This window comes from Alosa sapidissima, chromosome 10, assembly GCF_018492685.1.
Source record: "Alosa sapidissima isolate fAloSap1 chromosome 10, fAloSap1.pri, whole genome shotgun sequence".
Taxonomy (NCBI): domain Eukaryota; kingdom Metazoa; phylum Chordata; class Actinopteri; order Clupeiformes; family Clupeidae; genus Alosa; species Alosa sapidissima.
In genome coordinates, this window is record NC_055966.1 from 23,517,343 (window position 1) to 23,537,342 (window position 20,000).

Genomic DNA, 20,000 nt, shown 5'->3' on the forward strand with positions numbered 1-20,000 from the left:
CCTCGTCTATCCATCCTCGTTCCCGGCCTCGGCTGGCGGCCCGTCGAGAGCATACATCAGCGGCCGCCAACCGCCACCGCCGCCGCACCCAGAGCCACACAACCCATCCATCCCCTTCCACAGAGCACGCTCTCACTGCACTGGGCCCGCGTTCAAGGAGATGGACGATAAAGAGAAACACGCGAACACATCAACAACACTCCTCCTATTCATCTTCTATGTCCACTCACCAGGAGCCGCATTCACTCTGGGAGGCTTACTGTCTGCGTGCTGTATAACTCATTTCATTCTGCGTGCTGTATAACTCATTTCATTCACACTAGTATGTTTTTTTTTTTCTTGTTTGTTTTTTTTTTTCCCCACCAAATCACATCACACAATCACAAACAGGTAGAAAACGATCTTTCTTGTTTTTGTCCCTATTCCCCCTGACCGGAGCAGCACAAATACATTGGAAAGAAAATACATAAACATTAGTTGTCTTTGCTTCATTTTCTATCATTCATTTATTCTTATCTTCATTCTCAACCTATCAGCTTTTTTACTGGGGGATACTGGCTGTTATGCGGCTTCGGGATAATTTCATTCGCACCTACAGTACACGTTTGCTGGCGACAACAGACACAGTAACAGTGATGACTTGAGTGCACTCCTGTGTTGTTTGTTGATGTGGAAGAGTGTGCAGTAGCAACGCAAGATACAAGTTTGAGTATTTTCTGAAGGACGGCTGGGAGAATGAAGGATGCTGGGTGGGGTTGTGGTTAGGGGGGGGAGGGGGGGGGCGAGGCTTAGTGAGATGAAACATCCATACTTGCCGGCCTTTTTTGTTTTGTTTAGTTTGGTGGGGAACCAAAATCAATTGAGGAGGCCCGGCGATATGCTTTTGCTCTGCTCTCGGCTCTGGGCCCGAGTGGACCTGGGTGTTAATGAGCTCTGAGCAGCAGGCCAAGTCTGTTCCCACACAGACAACAGGAAGGAACCCAAGTGTCAGAGGGTTTGTCTGAGCAGAGAGGAAGGCAGAGGGAGAGTGTTTGTTTGTGTGTGAGTGTGTGTGTGTGTGTGTGTGTGTGTGTGTGTGTGTGTGTGTGTGTGTGTGTGTGTGTGTGCATAGGCCAACTCACCTGATATGTGGAGACAGGAGAAGCAGCGATGAATGGTGTGATGGAGGTCTGTGCAATCATGCGATTGGTGGAGATACTGTAAGGGGAGGAGTAGAACCTATAGAGGAGGAGAGGAGAGGAGAGGAGACACATTAGAAAGCCAGAGAGAGAGAGAGATTGAGAGAGAAAGAAAGAAGAGGAGAGAGTGAGAAAGAAAGAGAGAGAGAGAGAGAGAGAGAGAGAGAGAGAGAAAGAGAGAGAGAGAGAGAGAGAGAGAGAGAGGACAGTCACATAAGGTCATCTCAAGACCTGTCACAGAAGCCTCTCCACACACAATCACACACACACACACACACACATCACACGCTCCCTCCCACATGCACTGCTGTCTCTAACATAGGGGCCTAATGCCTAATTGCAGCAATGACTCCATGGAGACAGCTGTGCGCTGGTGTCTGACTCGGTGTGGCCGAGCTTGGCCCGGCGTTTGATGGATCTGATCAGACAGGCCCACAGCACCGGAGCGGCACGTTCGGCAAAACAGCTCCGCGCCAGCCAGGGGCCACAGCCGCGAGACAGAGCATGAATCATTTAAAGTCTACCGAGTCCTCCTCCTTTCACCTCACACGCACATTCTTCACGTGTGTGTGTGTGTGTGTGTGTGTGAGAGGGAACATGTGACATATTGGTTAGTAGAATTGGTATGTGGGAGTGAACGTCCTCACATGCAAGTGTATGCCCTTCAGGGTCACTTCGACTATGCTATGAATGCATGTGCGTGAGAGTATGTGTGTGTGTGTGTGCCACGTGTGTGTGCGTGTAGGAGCATAATGCAGAGAGCGTATTCATGCATGTGACAGCTTCCCCGCTTGCGTGTGACCAGAGTGCTCATCATCCAGTGAATCAATTGTTGAAGTGTGTGTGTGTGTGTGTGTGTGTGCATACATGGATGAAATTAACATATATATGCAGTGCACATGTAGGCATGTGTGTGATATGAACAGCCATGCTGGTGTACCATGTGTGTGAATATTTACTCATAACACTTCCAAGATTACATACATTATATTTTACACTGTGTCCCTGATCCTGTGTGTTTGTGTGTGTGTGTGTGTGTGTGGTAACTGGAATGGAGACGCAGCATCGGCAAGCCTGCTATCACTGAAGCACATTGATCTGCATGTCAGACCACTGAGCGATGACTGAACTGTGTTGCAAGAGGATTGCAAGAGGATGTGAGTTAGTGTGTGTGTGTGGGGGAGGCAGCCACACACTGCCCTGTCCGTTACTTCAATTTCAGCCCTAGTTGACTAAAAGACAGGTATAGAAAATAATCTTTTGGTGATTTATTGCAATCTCACACTGAAAACAATGAGGAAAAATTGTGGGCGATGTGTTTTTCTTAAAAATAGTTATTTCTTTATATAATAATATATCCAATAATTCTGGAGAGAGGGTACTGAAAATGTGTGTGTGTGTGTGAATGCATGTATGGGAGTGTGTGTTTATGTGCATGTAATGGGGGGGGGTTTGCATCGATAGCTGTGTCACTGAATATGAAATAGGCTCAGTGGGTGGCCAGGGTGAGAGGAGTCCTTATAGGCTGGTGTGGACAATATGGAATATAATGATATTTGAAGGAAAATATATTGAGATCAGCAGACCAGATCAGCAGAAAAACACAACACATCTCAGAGGGGGAGAGAAAGAGAGAGAGAGAGAGAGAAAGAGAGAGAGAGAGATGGGGTTTCACAGATAATTGTGTTCTGGAAGAACAAACACGAGGATGTCACTAGGGTTATTTATATCAGTCATTAACGCCTGCTGCCTGTTGTCAATAAGACAGCCAAGGCCATTAACCAATTAGAACCACCTAATTAGGAGGAGAAAATTACTATGGCAACAAACGATGGCTAGCATCATGATCCTCACACAACAAACAACCAAACAGGAAAGGATGCGCAAAGAGTGAGAGAGGAAGACAAAGGGGGAAGAATGAGAAAGATGTAATAAACATGCACATGTATCACAAGGGAGATATATTTACTGCTTTCAGTTTGATTTACATACATCCATATGCTGATATATAGTTAGTGATATAGCCATATACAGTATGTCTAGCCGCATGTACAGTACAGACATGACAATTAACCCTTTATGAACTAGAATTTGACTCTTGAGAGGAACGGAGAGAGAGAGAGAGATGGAGACAGGCAGATGGACAGACAGATATAAGGGTGTGTGTGTGTGTGTGTGTGTGTGTGCAGAAGGTAAAGCTGTGTTTCTGTAGAGAGGGATGGTCTTGTTTTGGCAGTGTGTGTGTGTGCATGTGTGTGTGTGCGCGTTTTCTTTCGTTGTTGTTTTCAAGAGGAGGATGTGCGGGCGTTGCTATTTTCATCCCGCTGTCCTTCCGGGTCGAGTGTTTGGCGTATGCGTCGGCCAGGGCTGGGGCCAAAATCAGCATTTAGCCTGGCGGCCCTCACAGGCCCATTGTTATCCACCTCGGCCCCTGGCGGGCCCTGCTTACTGGAGCCCTCTCCCCACTAGCTTGTTATCGCCACAATGCCGCATGGCTTCCCTTCTTCTGCTGGCGCAGGCTCTTTACACACACACATGCACACACACACACACACACACACACACACACACACACAGGCACAAATGCACACTCACATGCACACAAACATGCACATTCATGCCTGCACACATATGGAAGTACAGTACAGTACATGTGAACACAAACACACAAGTGCACAGATGTGAGAGTGTGTGTGCGTGCGCGTGTGTGAGTGTGTGTGCGTGCGTGCATGCGTGCGTGTGTGTGTGTTTGCGGCGCGCGTCTATGTGTGTGAGTATGTACATCCTCTTGAGTACATAGCCTGGTTTTGTTGCATTGACTGACAGCTTTGACTCTCTCTGGTTTGTCGGATGCTCATTTAGCGTGTCATTTGCCAGCCTCATCACAGCCAGTGAGCTGCCTCTGATGTGGAGAGAGTGTGTGTGTGTGTGTGTGTGTGCGTGTGTGCGTGTGTGTGTGTGTGTGAATGCAGTGAGCTGCCCCTGATGTGGAGAGTGTGTGTGTGTGTGTGTGTGTGTGTGTGTGTGTGTGTGTGTGTGTGTGTGTGTGTGTGTGTGTGTGTGTGTGAATGCAGTGAGCTGCCCCTGATGTGGAGAGAGAGTGTGTGTGTGTGTGTGTGTGTGTGTGTGAATGCAGTGAGCTGCCTCTGATGTGGAGAGAGAGTGTGTGTGTGTGTGTGTGTGTGTGTGTATGTGTGTGTGAATGCAGTGAGCTGCCCCTGATGTGGAGAGAGTGTGTGTGTGTGTGTGTTTGTGTGTGTGTGTGTGTGTGTGCGTGTGTGTGTGTGTGTGTGTGTGAATGCAGTGAGCTGCCCCTGATGTGGAGAGTATGTGTGTGTGTGTGTGAATGCAGTGAGCTGCCCCTGATGTGGAGAGTATGTGTGTGTGTGTGTGTGTGTGTGTGTGTGTGTGTGTGTGTGCGTGTGTGTGTGTGTGTGTGTGTGTGTGTGTGTGAATGCAGTGAGCTGCCCCTGATGTGGAGAGTATGTGTGTGTGTGTGTGTGCGTGTGTGTGTGTGCGTGTGCGTGTGCGTGTGTGTGTGTGTGTGTGAATGCAGTGAGCTGCCCCTGATGCGGGCGTGGGCTCCTTTAGTGTGCCTCTCATGGTGTGGACAGCTGGTGGGGAGACAGCCCTGTCTGCAGTGCTCCTTGATTACAGCCCCGTCTCCCTGGGAAGCCTGCTGCCTTCCTGTAATCACCCATATCTCCCTCTCTCTCTGACTATCCCTCCCTCTATCTCTCTCTCTGTCTCCCCCTCTCTCTTTCCTTGGACCCCTTTATGCTGTCTCTCTCTCTCTCCCTCCATATTTCTCTGTCTCTCTCTCTTTCCCTGGCTCCCCGTCTGTCTGTCTGTCTGTCTCTCTCTTTCCCTGACTCCCTGTCTGTCTATCTATCTCCCTCCCTCCCTCCCTCTCTCTCTCCCTCTCTGCGCCTGGCTGCCTGTGCACCCTCTCTCTGCTCTGAGAGTGGTAAGTGCTGTGTCAGGGGCCTGACAGAGTGGGGCTACTGGGCCGGTCTCCAGGGCCGCCGATCACAAGCTGAGCTCCCGGACGGCCGAGCCCAGCAGAGCTGGAACATGGGGCTCCTGTCCTCCACCTCTCCCCTTTCCATCTCCTCTCCTCTCCTCTCTCTGCTCTCTCTACCTCTCCTCTCCTCTCTCCTCTCTCTCTTCCCTCTGCTCTCTCTACATCTCCTCTCTACCTCTCCTCTCCTCTCTCTTATCCCTCTCTTCTCCTTCCTCTCTACCTCTCCTCTCCTCTCCTTCCTCTCTCTCTCTCTCTCTCTCTCTCTCTCTCTCTCTCTCTCTTCCTTCTGCTCTCCTCTCGCCAGCTCCACACAGCCAACCCTCAGCTGACGAAAGACTTGCGCCCTGAGTGCAACACATAGGCAGGAACGCTGATCTGACACCACCAGGTGTGTGTGTGTGTGTGTGTGTGTGTGTGTGTGTGTGTGTGTGTGTGTGTGTGTGTGTGTGTGTGTGTGTGTGTGTGTGTTATGCGAATGTAAGGTTATGTGAGTCTTTATGTTTGTTGAAGCGCATCTTTCATAGCATTTATTATTGTTTCCTGCACGCAAGGCTAGTGTTATTTCTGTACGGGCAAGAAAGACACAGAGCTTGTGTGTGTCTATGTGGAAAGTGGTGTGTGTGTATGTGTGTGAGTGTGTGTGTGTGTGTGTGTGTGTGTGTGTGTGCGTGTGTGTGTGTGTGTTTGTGTGTTCCCAAGCAAGCAGCAGACTGTGATAGCCGAGTGCATTCTCCCCTAACAGGCTGCTGAAAGCACGGGGAGCTGTGGGATCAGCTGAAGATGAAAGAGACCGCAGGGGCATGAAATGAGCACATGCAAGAGGACAGGACAGCCACAGGAGGAGCAGCAGCAAGAGGAGGAGGAGGAGGAAGAGGAGGAGGAGGAGGAGGAGGAAGAGGAGGAGGAGGAGGATGAGGGGGGGCAGACAAATGGGGGAAGAGAGAAATAAAACTAAAATCCACTCACCCGTTCTGCATCACAGCAGGGTCGTAGGTTAACGCCATGCCACTCTGAAACAATTAAAGAAACACACACGCGCACACACACGCGCACACACACACACACACACACACACACACACACACACACACACACACACACAATAGTAATGAGACCAAAGAGTCACAAGTATGAGTCACAACAGATACACCCCCCCCTCTGCCATCCCAAACACAACCCCCCAGAGCCAAAGCAAATATGAAGCAGCAGCAGCCGCCTCCACTAAATCTCTCCGAGAGAGAGAGCGAGCGAGGAGGACCAGGGAGAGGCCTAATAGGCCCTCAACGCACAGCCTCTTAACCTTGTCTGTGTGGAGCAGCGCTGGGGCTTACAGACGCAGCTACGCCTTGGGCCCACAAGGGGTTTACTGGGGCTAACATAAAGAAGGCGGGGTAGGTGGAGGAGGGTGGAGGGGGTATGTTGGGGTGGGGTGGGGTGGGGGGTTGGGGGTGTTATGGTGCTCGCAGTGCTGTTTCATCTCGCAGCCACCGCTTGGTATTTACAAGGCTGTTGGAGGCATAGCTCAAGCTGACACGCCACTCTGCTGCCTAAACGAATGCGGCTCGTTGGCTCTTTATTGGATTCTTTTGGGGGTAGCAAGGCTCCAGTCACACAGCAAACACAAGCGGTGACAGCCCATGACAGCCCCTCTGAAGGCCACGGACACCCATAGGGGACACAGTACAGCCTGCAAATTGTGTGTGTGTGAGTGTGAGTGTATATGTGTGTGCGTGTGTGTGTGTGTGTGTGTGTGTTGTGTTAATATGGAGTTAGGACAGGCAAAGAGGAGTTATAGTGTGTTGTGTTAATGTGGAGTAAGGGGAGGCAAAGAGGAGTCCTAGTGTATTGCCTGACTGTAGGAAAATGTGGTGTGAGTGGAAAAACAGGGGTCCTGCATTCCAGTGCATTACATATATAGCTGACTGCTACTTAGCCTGTCAGAATAATGAAGCTGTTGACGGGCTCAAACCAAAAGGATGTGGCTGTCAGGAGCAGGGGATTGAAGAGGGACGTGAGGGGCAGGAGGTCAACAGAGCGCTCCGTCTGTGCTGTGAAATCATGATTAGCTGACAGAGAAGCCCACACAGGCACCTGGGGGACAGCACCTGGGAGAGAGGGCAGCGCCGAATGGAATGGAGGTCTGACTTGGGTCTGTGTGTGTGTGTGTGTGTGTGTGTGTGTGTGTGTGATGGGAGGGAAATAGAGCTAGACTGGCACTTGTAATAAGCCTTCAGTCTTGGTGCTATTCCGTGAGCTCTGGGTCTCAGCAGCCACACACACACACACACATATACTCACACGCACAGGCACACGCACACACACACCACACACATACACACACACACACACACACACACACACACACACACACACACGGCTGTGGGTATGGCCCCTGTGCCCTGCCATTTTCCCCTCGACCGGGCTCAATTTGGGGAAATGAGAGGGGAGATTAACTGGCTGAGTGTGAGGCAGGAAACTTAAATACGGCCAGATGTCTCAATCAGTCAAACGCGCAGGACAGGCACACACACACACATACACACACATAGCCTCTCTCTGTCTCACATTCACACACTCACACACACACACACACACACACACACACACACACACACTCCTGTGTGAATTGCTCCACTACGGGGGCTTGGATACGATGGCCTTATGTGGACGGACGGGAGGACGAATCGTAACAAAAGTGTGTCAGATACAAACGAATCCGAGCTAGTGTGGACATGGCCTCTGTCTCTCTCTCACACACACGCGCACACGCACACACAGCTCTCTGTGTCTCACATTTACAAACACACAAACACAGACACACTCACACACACACAAGTACAGCAAAAGAGTTTCCGTGATGTCTGCGGCTGTTGCTGTTGCCATGGCTTTGGCTGCAGCCTGGAGCTGGAGGGGTTATTGTCTGCTGTGATTAGTTTGATTGTGTGGGCTCATGAGTCGTTTCATGTGCAAAGCTTATTTATGTGTTTGCTTGTGTGCTTGCTTCTCTCTTGAGGCTCTGTGGGTGAGTAGAAAAAAATGGCATCTTCTGTAAATTAAAGCAGGTGCATTAATCCAAAGCAAGTGGATGTGCAGAGGAGAAAATTCAGCCACATCTCATTACCCCACCAGTGATGAAGCTTCAACTGCTAACTCAGGACCTGCTCGCTGGGTTAGCAAAATGCACCAACCCTGGGTGTGTGTTTCTGAGTGTTTCCAATGTTTTTAGTGCATGTGTATTGCACTCCTCAGGATTGAAGCACAGTGTGTGTGTGTGTGTGTGTGTGTATGTGTGTGTGTGTGTGTGTGTGTGTGTGTGTGTGTGTGTGTGTGTGTGTGTGTGTGTGTGTGTATTAATGTGCCTTTTTGTATTTGTGCATTTTTGTGTTATTGGGGACATAAATGGTAGTAGAGGGCCTGGGAGGATTTACAAAGGGACTACAAGAGTGATGACCTCTCTGTCTTTACCAAGGGCAGCTCGTGGAGTGATGACCTCTCTGTCTTTACCAAGGGCAGCTCATGGAGTGATGTGCCGAAGAGAACGAGCACTACTCTCCCACACTTAGATCTGTCCACTCTCCTGTGGATTCAATGCTGCAAACAGCGCATGAATGTATCTTCTGTCAGAGAGTGGTTTACCCGAGGCTTGATTATTTTCTCTGTGACTCCTCTGACACAGAGCCAGCATTGTTTTGAGTGGAGAATATACATATTTCAATGGGGGCTGCCGGAACACAGGTTTTTTGCCCTTTGTGCTCCCTGCGGTGTATATAGAGGTCAGTACAGCATTAGAATGAGACATGCAGGAAGGGATGTAAGGGGTGTGTGTGTGTGTGTGTGTGTGTGTGTGTGTGTGTGTGTATGGGGTGGTCTGGGGTTCACCTCTCCTTCCCGGGGCCACGGTCGGCCGTTCTGGGGGTACTTGGTCTGGTTCTGCCTCTTCTTCTGCCCTCCATCGGCAAACTTGCACAACAGCGGTTCTGTAGGGGCTGCAGAGAGAGAGGGGGAGAGAGAGAAAGGGAGAGAGAGAGAGAGAGAGAGAGAGAGAGAATATGAGATAAGGTAAGTAATGGTAACAGGTTAAGAAAAAACAGAAACCAATATAACAAAGGAGAAGAGAAAAGGAGAAGCATAAACATAAAAAAACAGACATCATTCCAGCAGTGGAAAGTAAGTGATCGGCAGAAGCTCAAAGCCAGTGTGACGGAGGCAGCCGCCACAGCTGGGTTAGCCAACAGGGGCACTGACCCAACAGTACCCACAGGGAAACAATACACCTGGAAGAACCCAGGAGGAACCCTGAGGTGGCCTGAAAACTCCGCTTCACCATTCCAAGACGACCCAGTTGTTTTTCGCTTGAAGTCAAAACCCTCTCATTCCTCCTCCTCCCTCTTTTCCTCCTCTCCTCTCCCACTCCTTTATTCCCCTCTTCCCCCCCCCCCCACCCTCCGTCTCAGGCGTTCACTCTCTCTCTGCTCTTGGCGGGCGTTCCTGCCATGGCTTCCTAACTTCAAAACAAGCCCACTGGCACCGCATCAAAGCAAAGAGTTCGATATTGTTGAAATAATAAACGGCATAATCAGGATGGTAAATAACTTAAACACCATAATGATCCTGCACGGCGAGGGCCAACACTGATATCTCCCCGAAAGCACTGCATTGTTGTCTGTGTTTATGCGAGTGCATATCTTATGAAGGGAGAGGGAGAGGAGAAAAAGAGAGAGACAGAGAGGGAGAAAGAGAGAGAGATTTGATAGGCATCTGTCCTTCATATGCATTCATCTATGCACTCTTTGCACACAGACCGTCACGACTCAAAGTCACACAAGCCCCACAGCACCGCTGCCATTTGAGATCATCTGTTCTGAGATCATCATTAATAACGTGATCTGCACTGGTAACTCTGGCAGACTGATAAATCCACTGGTCCTCTTTCTGAGGTTTGCAGGGTGGTAAAAGTCTCATCTTACACAAGCAGTGTGAGATAGCAAGTATATCCATCTATATAACCTCTAAACCATAGAGAAACATTTGTTTTAAACTGTTCAGGAGTGAATTATTTTCTTGGTTCCTTCTAGAATTCTACGCAAAAGATCTATAGTTTCAGTGTTCTTTATACAGTCTATGGGGAAAATCTCCGAGGGTAATTGTTGCATCATAATGCAGAACTCTCAGTTTGCGAACATTCTAATCACATATTTGTGACCGTGCTCCTCAATAGGTTAAAGGGATATGATAATTAATGTCATTTGAAAAGCATTGGAATTCATTGGACAAAGCTGAGGATAAACAGTAATTGTTAGAAAATTGATGATTACACGTGCCAAAGTATCATGCTCGGAATAACAAACAACCAGCCACTCTGAGGAAGATAACATATTCCAGAGAAACTTGGAGGTTCAGCGACTGTTATTGGATTCATGCAGCAGAAACACTCTAAAAAGTTCTGGTCTGTGATACATCGAAGATCCTTGACTTCCACTTAATGTGGTCGCCCAGACTCTGTCCTGACTCAAGACATTTCGACTTTACCCTGAACTCTCAAAACTATGGTAATGAAATGAGGAGAGAGTCTCAAGGGGGGCATTCAGTCACTGTATTTTTCTTTTCTAAAACTGTCCTCTTTACTTTCCAAATCACCAAGTCACCTGACAAAAAATTACAAGCAAGTGAGAATCACAAACGCAGTGTACAAACAAAAACATCTGTGAGGGGCTTGTTATTCAGGGAGGGGTCGAATGGTCAGAGATAAAATCACGAGTAACGCCTCAGTTGAGAGTTGCGCAATGCTTGGGTGACCTCTGTTACATTTTTCTTCCTGTTTCTTTTTCGTCAAAACAAAAAAGAGAGCGGGGGGGGGGGGGGGGGGGGGGATTGAAAAGGGCCCAAGAGGGGGTTCACATAGGCCTTGCAGTGTTTTCGACCACACAGAGACACACACACACACACACACACACACACACACACACACACACACACACACACACACACACACACACTGCAGATCAACTTGACTGGCTTTCTCCTAATCCTGGAGGGTGGTGGAGTGGGTGTGGGGTGTGACAGGAGGAGAGAAGATACCTTAAGGCACTGAGAGAGAGAGAGATAGAGAGAGAGAGAGAGAGAGAGGAGAGAGAGAGAGAGAGAGAGAGAGAGAGAGAGAAAGAGTGTACTGTATGTGTATACGAGGGTGTGTTTTTAGTGCCAATGTGGAGAAGGAGGCAGCAATACAGTAAGAAAGAGACCAAAAAAGAAGCAAGAGACCTAACCTCTACACACACACACTTTCCCACAAAACCCTGTCATCATAACCACATTAAAACAAACACGCGCACAGCACAGACACACACACACACAAACCATCCTCCCACCACTTCTAAGACCACACACACACACACGCACGCACATACACACACAAACCATCCTCCCACCACTTCTAAGACCACACACACACACACGCACGCACATACACACACACACACACACTGCGGACCCCAGGCCTCAGCGCTTAGGGCAGGCTAGTGTGACTGACCAGCATTCCGCACTATGCGCTTCGCTGCGTGCCTTGCGTGCCCCGGATCCCAGCTGGAGAGAGAGAGGAGAGAGCGCTGCAGTGAGCATGGGAAAGCGCTCTGTGGATACATAGCCCACATTCCTGGACTGGTGCACATGCCTATAGATATAATATGGGCAAAGACCAATTTGTCTGTGCACACATAGGCATGTCTTTCCACCCTCCCTTTCTCTCTGTCTCTGTTTCCTAACACATGAACACACAAACGCGCACACACACACACACACAAGCACACGCACACAAGCACACACACACACATACACATACACAAACACAGAACTATATCAACTCTGTGGGAAAAGGCTAACTTGCAAACACCACGCAGCACCATAAAACCGAGAGGCCAATCAGCACCAGAGGTTTTGGGAAGCTGACTCCGGCTGGAAAAATGATGGGGGCGACTTTACGAGAGTTTTTCTCTCTCTCTCATTCTCTCTCTCTTTCTCTCTCTCATTATCTCTCAATCTCTCTCTCTTTCTCTTTCTCATTCTCTCTCTCTTTCTCTGTCTCATTCTCTCTCAATCTCTCTCTCTTTCTCTTTCTCATTCTCTCTCTCTTTCTCTGTCTCATTCTCTCTCTCTCGCTCTTTTTGTTCTGTTCTATCCGGTTAAAGAGGAGTCCTCTAGCCGTACAGCACTGATGCACGACTGCAATGGGAGAACGGAATTCAAGTTACAAACAGGCAGGCCAATCCACTCACACGTACACACACACACACACACACACACACACACACACACACACAGAGGAATAAGTCCGGGAGGGAGCCAGGGGAAATCAGACCGCATCAAAGTCAACAATAGCCTCTCACACATCATCCTCTGAGAGTGCCTAATTGCACTGCACTGCACTGCTGGAAACAAGCCACTCTTCACACACGGACAGCACACACACACACAAGCACACAGAAACACACACACACACACACAAGCACACAGAAACACACACACACACACACACTCAGACACAGACACACGGAGCAGTGAAACTTTTCGGGCCAACACAAACAATCACACCTTTACTGTGACACTGGACCTGGTGATAATTAAATTTGGGAGGTGCGGGTCATGGGATAGCCTTGGTTTGATATCCCTCGGAGTGCCCAGCCCAGCCTAGAACAACACATACATTACTCAAGCAGTGACGTGATGGCATGGACCCATTAAAGGGAGAGCAATGCTCTCACAGTCTCAAATTGCCAACAACATCAACTCATGGTTGAGATACAGCCTCTATAGTAGGCCAGACAGGCTACTGCCATGATGTTATGCTGTTAAAATGCCAAAGACTCTCTCTCTCTCTCTCTCTCTCTCTCTCTCTATTTGCCTGTTTCTCTATTACGATGTCTCTCTTCATTTCTCCGTCTCTGTAAGACCTCTCTGGTCGACTGCTTTAGTGGTCTTTATTCGCTGCCTTTTTTTCCCGTGCTGTCTGGTAAGTCCGATCTCAGACAGGATTTGTGAAAAGGAAATTTTCTCAGAGGTGTTTAGAGAAATTCACGGTGGAATCCAATGCAGTCACACTGATTCTCTATGCATGCCTCAGTGTGTGTGTGTGTGTGTGTGTGTGTGTGTGTGTGTGTGTGTGTGTGTGTGTCTGTGTGAATAAGAGAATGCCAGTATGTGTCTGTGTGTTTATGTGTGTGTGTTTGTGTGTGTGTGTGTGTGCGTGCGCGTGCTTGCGTCTGTGTGTGGCTGAGTTTCTCTGGGTGGCACAGAATGGCTGGCGAAAACCTAATCTGAAAAGTAATACATTGAACACCCTGCATTAGGCACAATATCTGTCAGACAGACAGGGAGTGATTGCTGCTCTTGCCTCGCAAAAAACGTTTTCAAAGTTTTAAAGTTCAAGTCCTACTGTTCTTTTTAAGTTGCCACAGAATTCTGAATTTTAATTTAAACTTGAAAGATGGAGAGAAGAAACAGAGAGAGATGGAGAGAGAGAGAAAGATGGAGAGAGAGAAGGAGAGAGATGGTAAGAGAGCACAGGGTAGCATTAACTGTTCTGTGGAGCATCTAGCGTCAGAGTCAAAGGCAGTATACATTTGACCTGGAATAAAGAAATCAACAGCCTAGAAACTGAAATGTAAAGAAAAACTTCTTCAAATGATTCTCAAGTGAATATGTGTGTGCATGTGTGTGTATGTGTGTGTATGTGTGTGTGTGTGTGTGTGTGTGTGTGTGTGCTTGTGACAGAGAGAGAGAGAGAGAGAGAGAGAGAGAGAAAGAGAGAGAGAGAGTTTGTGTAAGTGTTTCCATAACATTTATCCAGGCAGACAGCTTTAATCACATGTATCCCAAGCTGTTTATTAAGCACGGGTCGCAACACTGCAATGCACTTCAGACATTCAGACAGGGGGTGGAGGAGGAGGAGAGGGAGGAAGAGAGAGAGACAGAGAGACAGACAGAGAGAGAGAGAGGGAGGTAGGGAGGGGAAGAGGGAGAGACATGTGTTTCTAATTCAAGGCTTCGGTGCCTGTGCTGCCAACTCCTGTGGTGCTCCCACAGACCTCAATCTCAATCCCCGTCTCACTCCCTCCCTTTCTCTCTCTTTCCCACTTTCCCTCTCTGTCATTTGCCAGCACCTTGCCTGTGTAGTAGTGTGTGTGTAACATGGACCATTGGCTAACTGGATAGCAGATAGCTAACCAGCTAGAGATGCACCTTGCAGTCAAAGATAGATGGAGAAAACCAGCGGACGGACGGACGGAGAGACAGACAGACAGACAGATAGATAGACAGATAGACAGATAGATAGATAGATAGATAGATAGATAGATAGAGATATATTAATAGATTAATCCCCAAGGGGAAATTCAAGATACTGGTGATGAGGTACTGCCCAACAATATAGGCATGTGTAACGGAGGCGAACTGAGCTAGCATGCTAGTTGCCCGTGTAAATCCTCACAGCCCTAACCTTAAGAACGCTTCTAACCGCTGAGTTTGAAGCCTTGACTTTTACCTCGGTTACACATGAAATTACGTCTTTCAATCTTTTCCACATTCTCTTTCACTTGAGCTCAGTTGAATGAACCTTTATTGCAATGAATGTAGCTCCATACTATCTTCCATATAACTGTAACACAGCTGACAAAAATAATTCTACAAACACTACACACAATAATAAAACTAGAACAATAGTGAGAACAGTCCGACACAAATATGTAACAACTAAAATAGATATTTGATAGATGTATTTGCAGTAGTACTAATAGTCCAAGTAGAACTAGATAGGTATAACTAAAGAGATACGTATAAAAGCTCCAGCATGTAGACTCTCTCTTTCCTCCTGACTGTCTCTCTCCATCTCTCCTTCAATCTCCCCCTCTGTGCCACCCCTCCATGTCTTATTATCTTTCCTTTTCACTCTGTCTTTCTCCCACCCTCGCTTCGTCTTTCCCTCTCTGACCTCCTGCTGACACTGATCTGCGCTCCTCCTCCTCCTCCTCCTCCTCTTCCTCCTCCTCTTTGGCGGAGAGGCTCTGTAGGGTCTCCTCCCTGGAACACTCCCTGCTCGGTGAGGGGAACTGCCTGTCACTGCCGTGCCATTTATCTAGGGCCTGTTCAAACCTGCTGGACTGTAAATGTGTGTGTGTGTGTGTGTGTGTATGTGTGTGTCTGTGTTTGTGTGTGTGTGAGGTTGGATGTGTGTGGGTGTGTGTGTGACAGAGAGGGGGGTGGAGAAACTGGAAGTGTGTATGTGTGTGTATGTAAGAGAAAGAGACAGTCCTTTCCTTCTCTCTCTCTCTCTCTCTCTCTCTCTCTCTCTCTCTGTGTGTGTGTGTGTGTGTGTGTGTGTGTGTGTGCACATTTTCTGTGCTGAGATGTGAGTTATGGTGCCACTCATCTCCCTCCCATCAGCGGTCGATTTCCTCCCTGGCAGAGGTCAAGTCCAGGTCAGCGAATAACATGTGCTTAACCCAGACGAGTTGATGACCAAGTCATCTCTGTGTGTCGCTGTGTCTGTGAGTTAGTGTGTGTGTGTGTGTGTGTGTGTGTGTGTGTGTGTGTGTGTGTGTGTGTGTGTTGTATGCTGTATTCTGTGTTTGTGAGCTGGAGAAAGGCAGCTGTGGACATATATGGTTCTGTTGATCTTCTGGCCTAAAAATGGGTGGAATTTAATTAAAGAAAGTTCTGATGACACACACACACACACCAGACACACACACAAACACGACACACACACACACACACACCAGACACACACACACACACACACCAGACACACACACACACACCAGACACACAAACACACACACACCAGACACACACAGGCAAAGAGCGAGAAGGACGGTCTGAGAGAAGCCCCCAGTGTTTACAGACAGATGGAGAAAGGGAGCGAGGGTGAAAGGAGAGAGAGAGAAAAAGGAAGGCAGAGTAAGAGTGAAGAAAGAGAAGGAGAGAGAGAGAGAGAGAGAGAGAATTGAATTTTGAATTTATAAAAACCTTTATTACAAATAGCTAAAAGACATACAGTCACAGTCATCTCAACGATGATGGTTTCAAGATCACTCATTTCCTTGTAGAAACCAAAATCAATTAAAATCCTTGATCTCACCAAGATTGCAAATACCATCAAAAGATCAGATCTTGAGTTATGCTCAACCTTATTCCTCCTGCTAACATATATAGACATCTTAGCCTGTCCAATGATAAAGTTCAACAATTGACATTTGTACCTTCGCTTCTGTACATATTTAAAAACAAAAATAAATGTTTCCATTGAAGTAAGTGAACAGTTGTGAACAATAAATTTCATTGAAGTAAGTGAACAGTTTCCGTAAAATGGAAAATAAAGGCATCAAGCGTGTGCATTGCATAAAAGCGTGAAAAGCAGTTTCCCTGTCACTGCAAAATGGGCATTCATGCCTCACATCAGAATTCAAAACACAAACAAAAAAATAATTTACAGCAACTGCACCATATAAGATCCTCCATTGTAAATCCCCAACCTTTTTAATTAATGGTGACTTGTAAAAGGATCTCCAGTGTCTGTGAAGCGGGACCGCAATTCCAAGAGGAATTTGTTAACTACACGGATGGATCTCATTTTCATGTGTTCTGCCACTCCTTCAGCATTCTCAAAACCTGGCCCAGCTAAAGGCAGGAGGTCCCTCAAAGTGATGACCCACGCTTTGCAAAACATCCCACTAAAAGCAGGAAAATGCTTCTCATGCGTAAGATCCAAACATGAACACATCCCTATCAGAATAGCTACATCATCCGCATAAGCTGATAGCTTCAAAGAGATGTTACACTCAGGAAGAGTTACACCCTTTAGTTTGGCTCTTAACTGTACTAACAGGGGCTCAATGGCTAAGGAGTATAGCATTCCAGAGAGGGGGCATCCTTGTCTAATTCCTCTAAAAACCTTGAAAGGAGCACACAAGTCACCATTAATTTTCAGAATACTTTCATTGTCACAGTATAGAGCTCTAATTTTCTTTATAAAAACAGGATTAAAGCCAAAAGCAGTCAAGACGCTCCATAAATAATTATGTTCAACTCTATCAAATGCTTTTTCCTGATCAACAGAAACAAGGCCAAAGTCCAAATGTAAAAGTTTACCAATTTCCAAAACGTCTCTAATAAAAGAAATATTATCATAAATAAGCCTGCCCGGCACACAGTAGGTCTGGTCAGGTGCAATGACTTCCCCTAAAACTTCACTGAGTCTATTAGCTAGAACCTTAGAGAGCAGCCGATATTCCGCACATAGAACAGACACGGGTCTCCAGAACCTGATATCCTTCAAATCTCCCTTCTTCGGTAACAGGGTAAGAACTGCTCTGCGACAACTGAGTGGCAGCTGCCCCTTGGCCAAGCTGTTCCTCAAAAGTAGGTCTGCGCCTACTTCTGTCCAGGAAGACTTATAAAAAGTCAACCGGCAGACCATCGATCCCCGGTGCCTTGCCACACTCCATACCATGGAGGGCCTTTTCCAACTCGTCCAGGGTAATCACCCTTCCAAGGTCGCAATTAGCTTCTCTAGATACCTTAGGAAGATTCGTCAAAAAAGGACTGTCAAGGGCCTGTTTATAGGAGATTTCACTCCTGTACAAAACCTTGTAGAAATCAACTGCTCTCTTACAAATTTGTTTATCGTCAGATAAGAGGGTTCCAGTTTCTGAAACCAAAGCATGTATAAGCCGTTTTTGGCCATTTTTCTTTTTCAGATTAAAAAAGAATTTGGAAGGTGCATCCATTAATTCTGCACACTGGAAGCGAGACCTGACCAGAGCTCCTTGTGCTTTAATGCCCAGCAAGTTGGCCAAACAATTATTTTTTATTTTCAAATTTTCCATATATAACTGATTACCTGTACTTTCAGCTAAACCTTGGAGCTCCAGTATCTCATTTTCCAACAATTTCATGCGTTGAGCTATATCTCTCGTGACACAGGAAGTATACTGCTGACACAACTGTTTTATCTGGGCCTTTCCAAAATCCCACCACTGTTGCACAGACTGAAAAGACTGCTTTGTGGATCTAAAATCCTTCCAGAAAGACTTGAAAACATCCCTAAACTTACCATCATTCAAAAGACTAGTGTTAAAGTGCCAATATGCACTCTTATATCTGGTGGCACTAACAAAAACATTACAAAGCACCATACTATGATCGGAAAAACCTACTGGCAGGATGAGACCTGTTTAAAGGTATAGAACCTGTCTAATCTTGCCAGAGATAATATGTTATTATTTGAGTGGACCCATGTGTACTGTTTCTGTTTTATATGAAAGTTCCTCCATAAATCAGAAAGGTCGTGGGACTTCATTATCTCAATGAGCCTTCTACGTGATGGCATATGAGGCTCTACATGATTCCTGTCAATAGCCAGCTCAGTACAGTTGAAGTCCCCACCAAGAAGTAAACACTCCCCAGAATCACAATTCTTCAACAGATCATCCAGGATACTTAAGAAAATCATTCTCTCCCTCCCAACTGTTGGGGCATAGACACACACAAAAACAAAAAAAGTATTTTCATATTGAGCTCTGACTCTCAAGAGTCTACCTTTAACAATTTCATCAATCTCATAAGAACAGGGGATACAGCTACTTGAAAAAAGAATAGCAACACCACCACTAGTTGAGGTATTATGACTTAAGATCGATAACCCCCCAAATTCCAATGCTCAATCAGAGCTATTGCTTGCGTCAGTATGGGTTTCCTGCGCAAAGACAACATCAATAGCTTTGTCTTTAATTGTTTCAAAAAGCCACGCCCTCTTTGTGCGGTCTCTTGCTCCATTCAAATTAAGCAAAGCAATTTGAAACCCAAGTAAAAAGGAAAAAGTGCAAAAAAAGAACATATTCATTGGGAATTAACAGGGGCTGGGGTGGACTGGCTATCAGCGTTCAACAGAGCTCTAATTTCTGTGAGAAATTTATTCAAACGGTAGACCTCCCGCTTAGTAAAGCTACCTTCGGCCATATACAGCTTCGTTTTAGCGATGAACTGTTCAACATCGGGAAAGTATTCGTCAACTTGAACAAACCTAGCATTTTTAGTCTGCTTCAGAAACGTTTTTAAGTCGTCCACAGTGTACTCGCGTCCTGTATAGCCGCTTTGGGGGAGACTGCACCTTAGGCTGCAATCAGAAAATTCCCCCTCGCTCTCTGCATCAGTAGAATTAACGTCAACAACCAGATCTTTCTTTTTTGCCTTTTTATTAGACCCAGATCGCACCCTTTCCCTCTTCAGACCTTTTGGAACTTTAAAGGGGACTTCTTCTGTTTCCATGATCTGACTGTCCTCCCCGCAAGCGTCCTCCAAAAGATCTAGTACGTTGGAATTCGGCGAGTTATCAGTATGCATAACGTTATATTCTGGAGCTTCAGCATCGGCCCCCTCTTTTCCGTCCCTTACTATCTCATCAGACACATCCTCATCTGATGGTCTAACTTCAGGTGCATCAGCATTAGAAGAACCTTCCCCTGGTGACTGATCACCATCCACCCCAGCCTCTCCACCATTTGTGGGTGCCTCATCACTGGCAGACTGTCCCTCCCCAGTATTCTCATTTAGACCATTGACATTGGCGGTAGTATTGGTGCACTTTTCTGGACAGGCACGCACTAGGTGACCCGTCAAACCACAACCAAAACATCTCATAAGATTACTTGTGACATATATGGCATAATTGAAATCATCAACCTGGATATTCAAAGTCAAATCAAATTCATCTGTGTTGTTGTTTAAAACCATGTAAACATATCGCC

General features: G+C 46.9%; 1 protein-coding gene across 3 annotated transcripts in view; it reads right to left on the bottom strand.

Moving 5' to 3' along the window:
- Positions 1–20,000, bottom strand: part of rbms3 (RNA binding motif, single stranded interacting protein) — a 171,177-nt gene that overhangs the window by 22,023 nt on the left and 129,154 nt on the right. For all 3 annotated transcript variants that reach the window (XM_042106872.1, XM_042106871.1, XM_042106873.1), the window contains exons 7-9: positions 9,082–9,188; positions 6,169–6,212; positions 1,122–1,218 (exon numbers count right to left, since the gene is read on the bottom strand). In XM_042106872.1, coding sequence (XP_041962806.1) covers positions 1,122–1,218; positions 6,169–6,212; positions 9,082–9,188 — 248 coding nt within the window. The remainder of the gene's footprint in view (positions 1–1,121; positions 1,219–6,168; positions 6,213–9,081; positions 9,189–20,000) is intronic.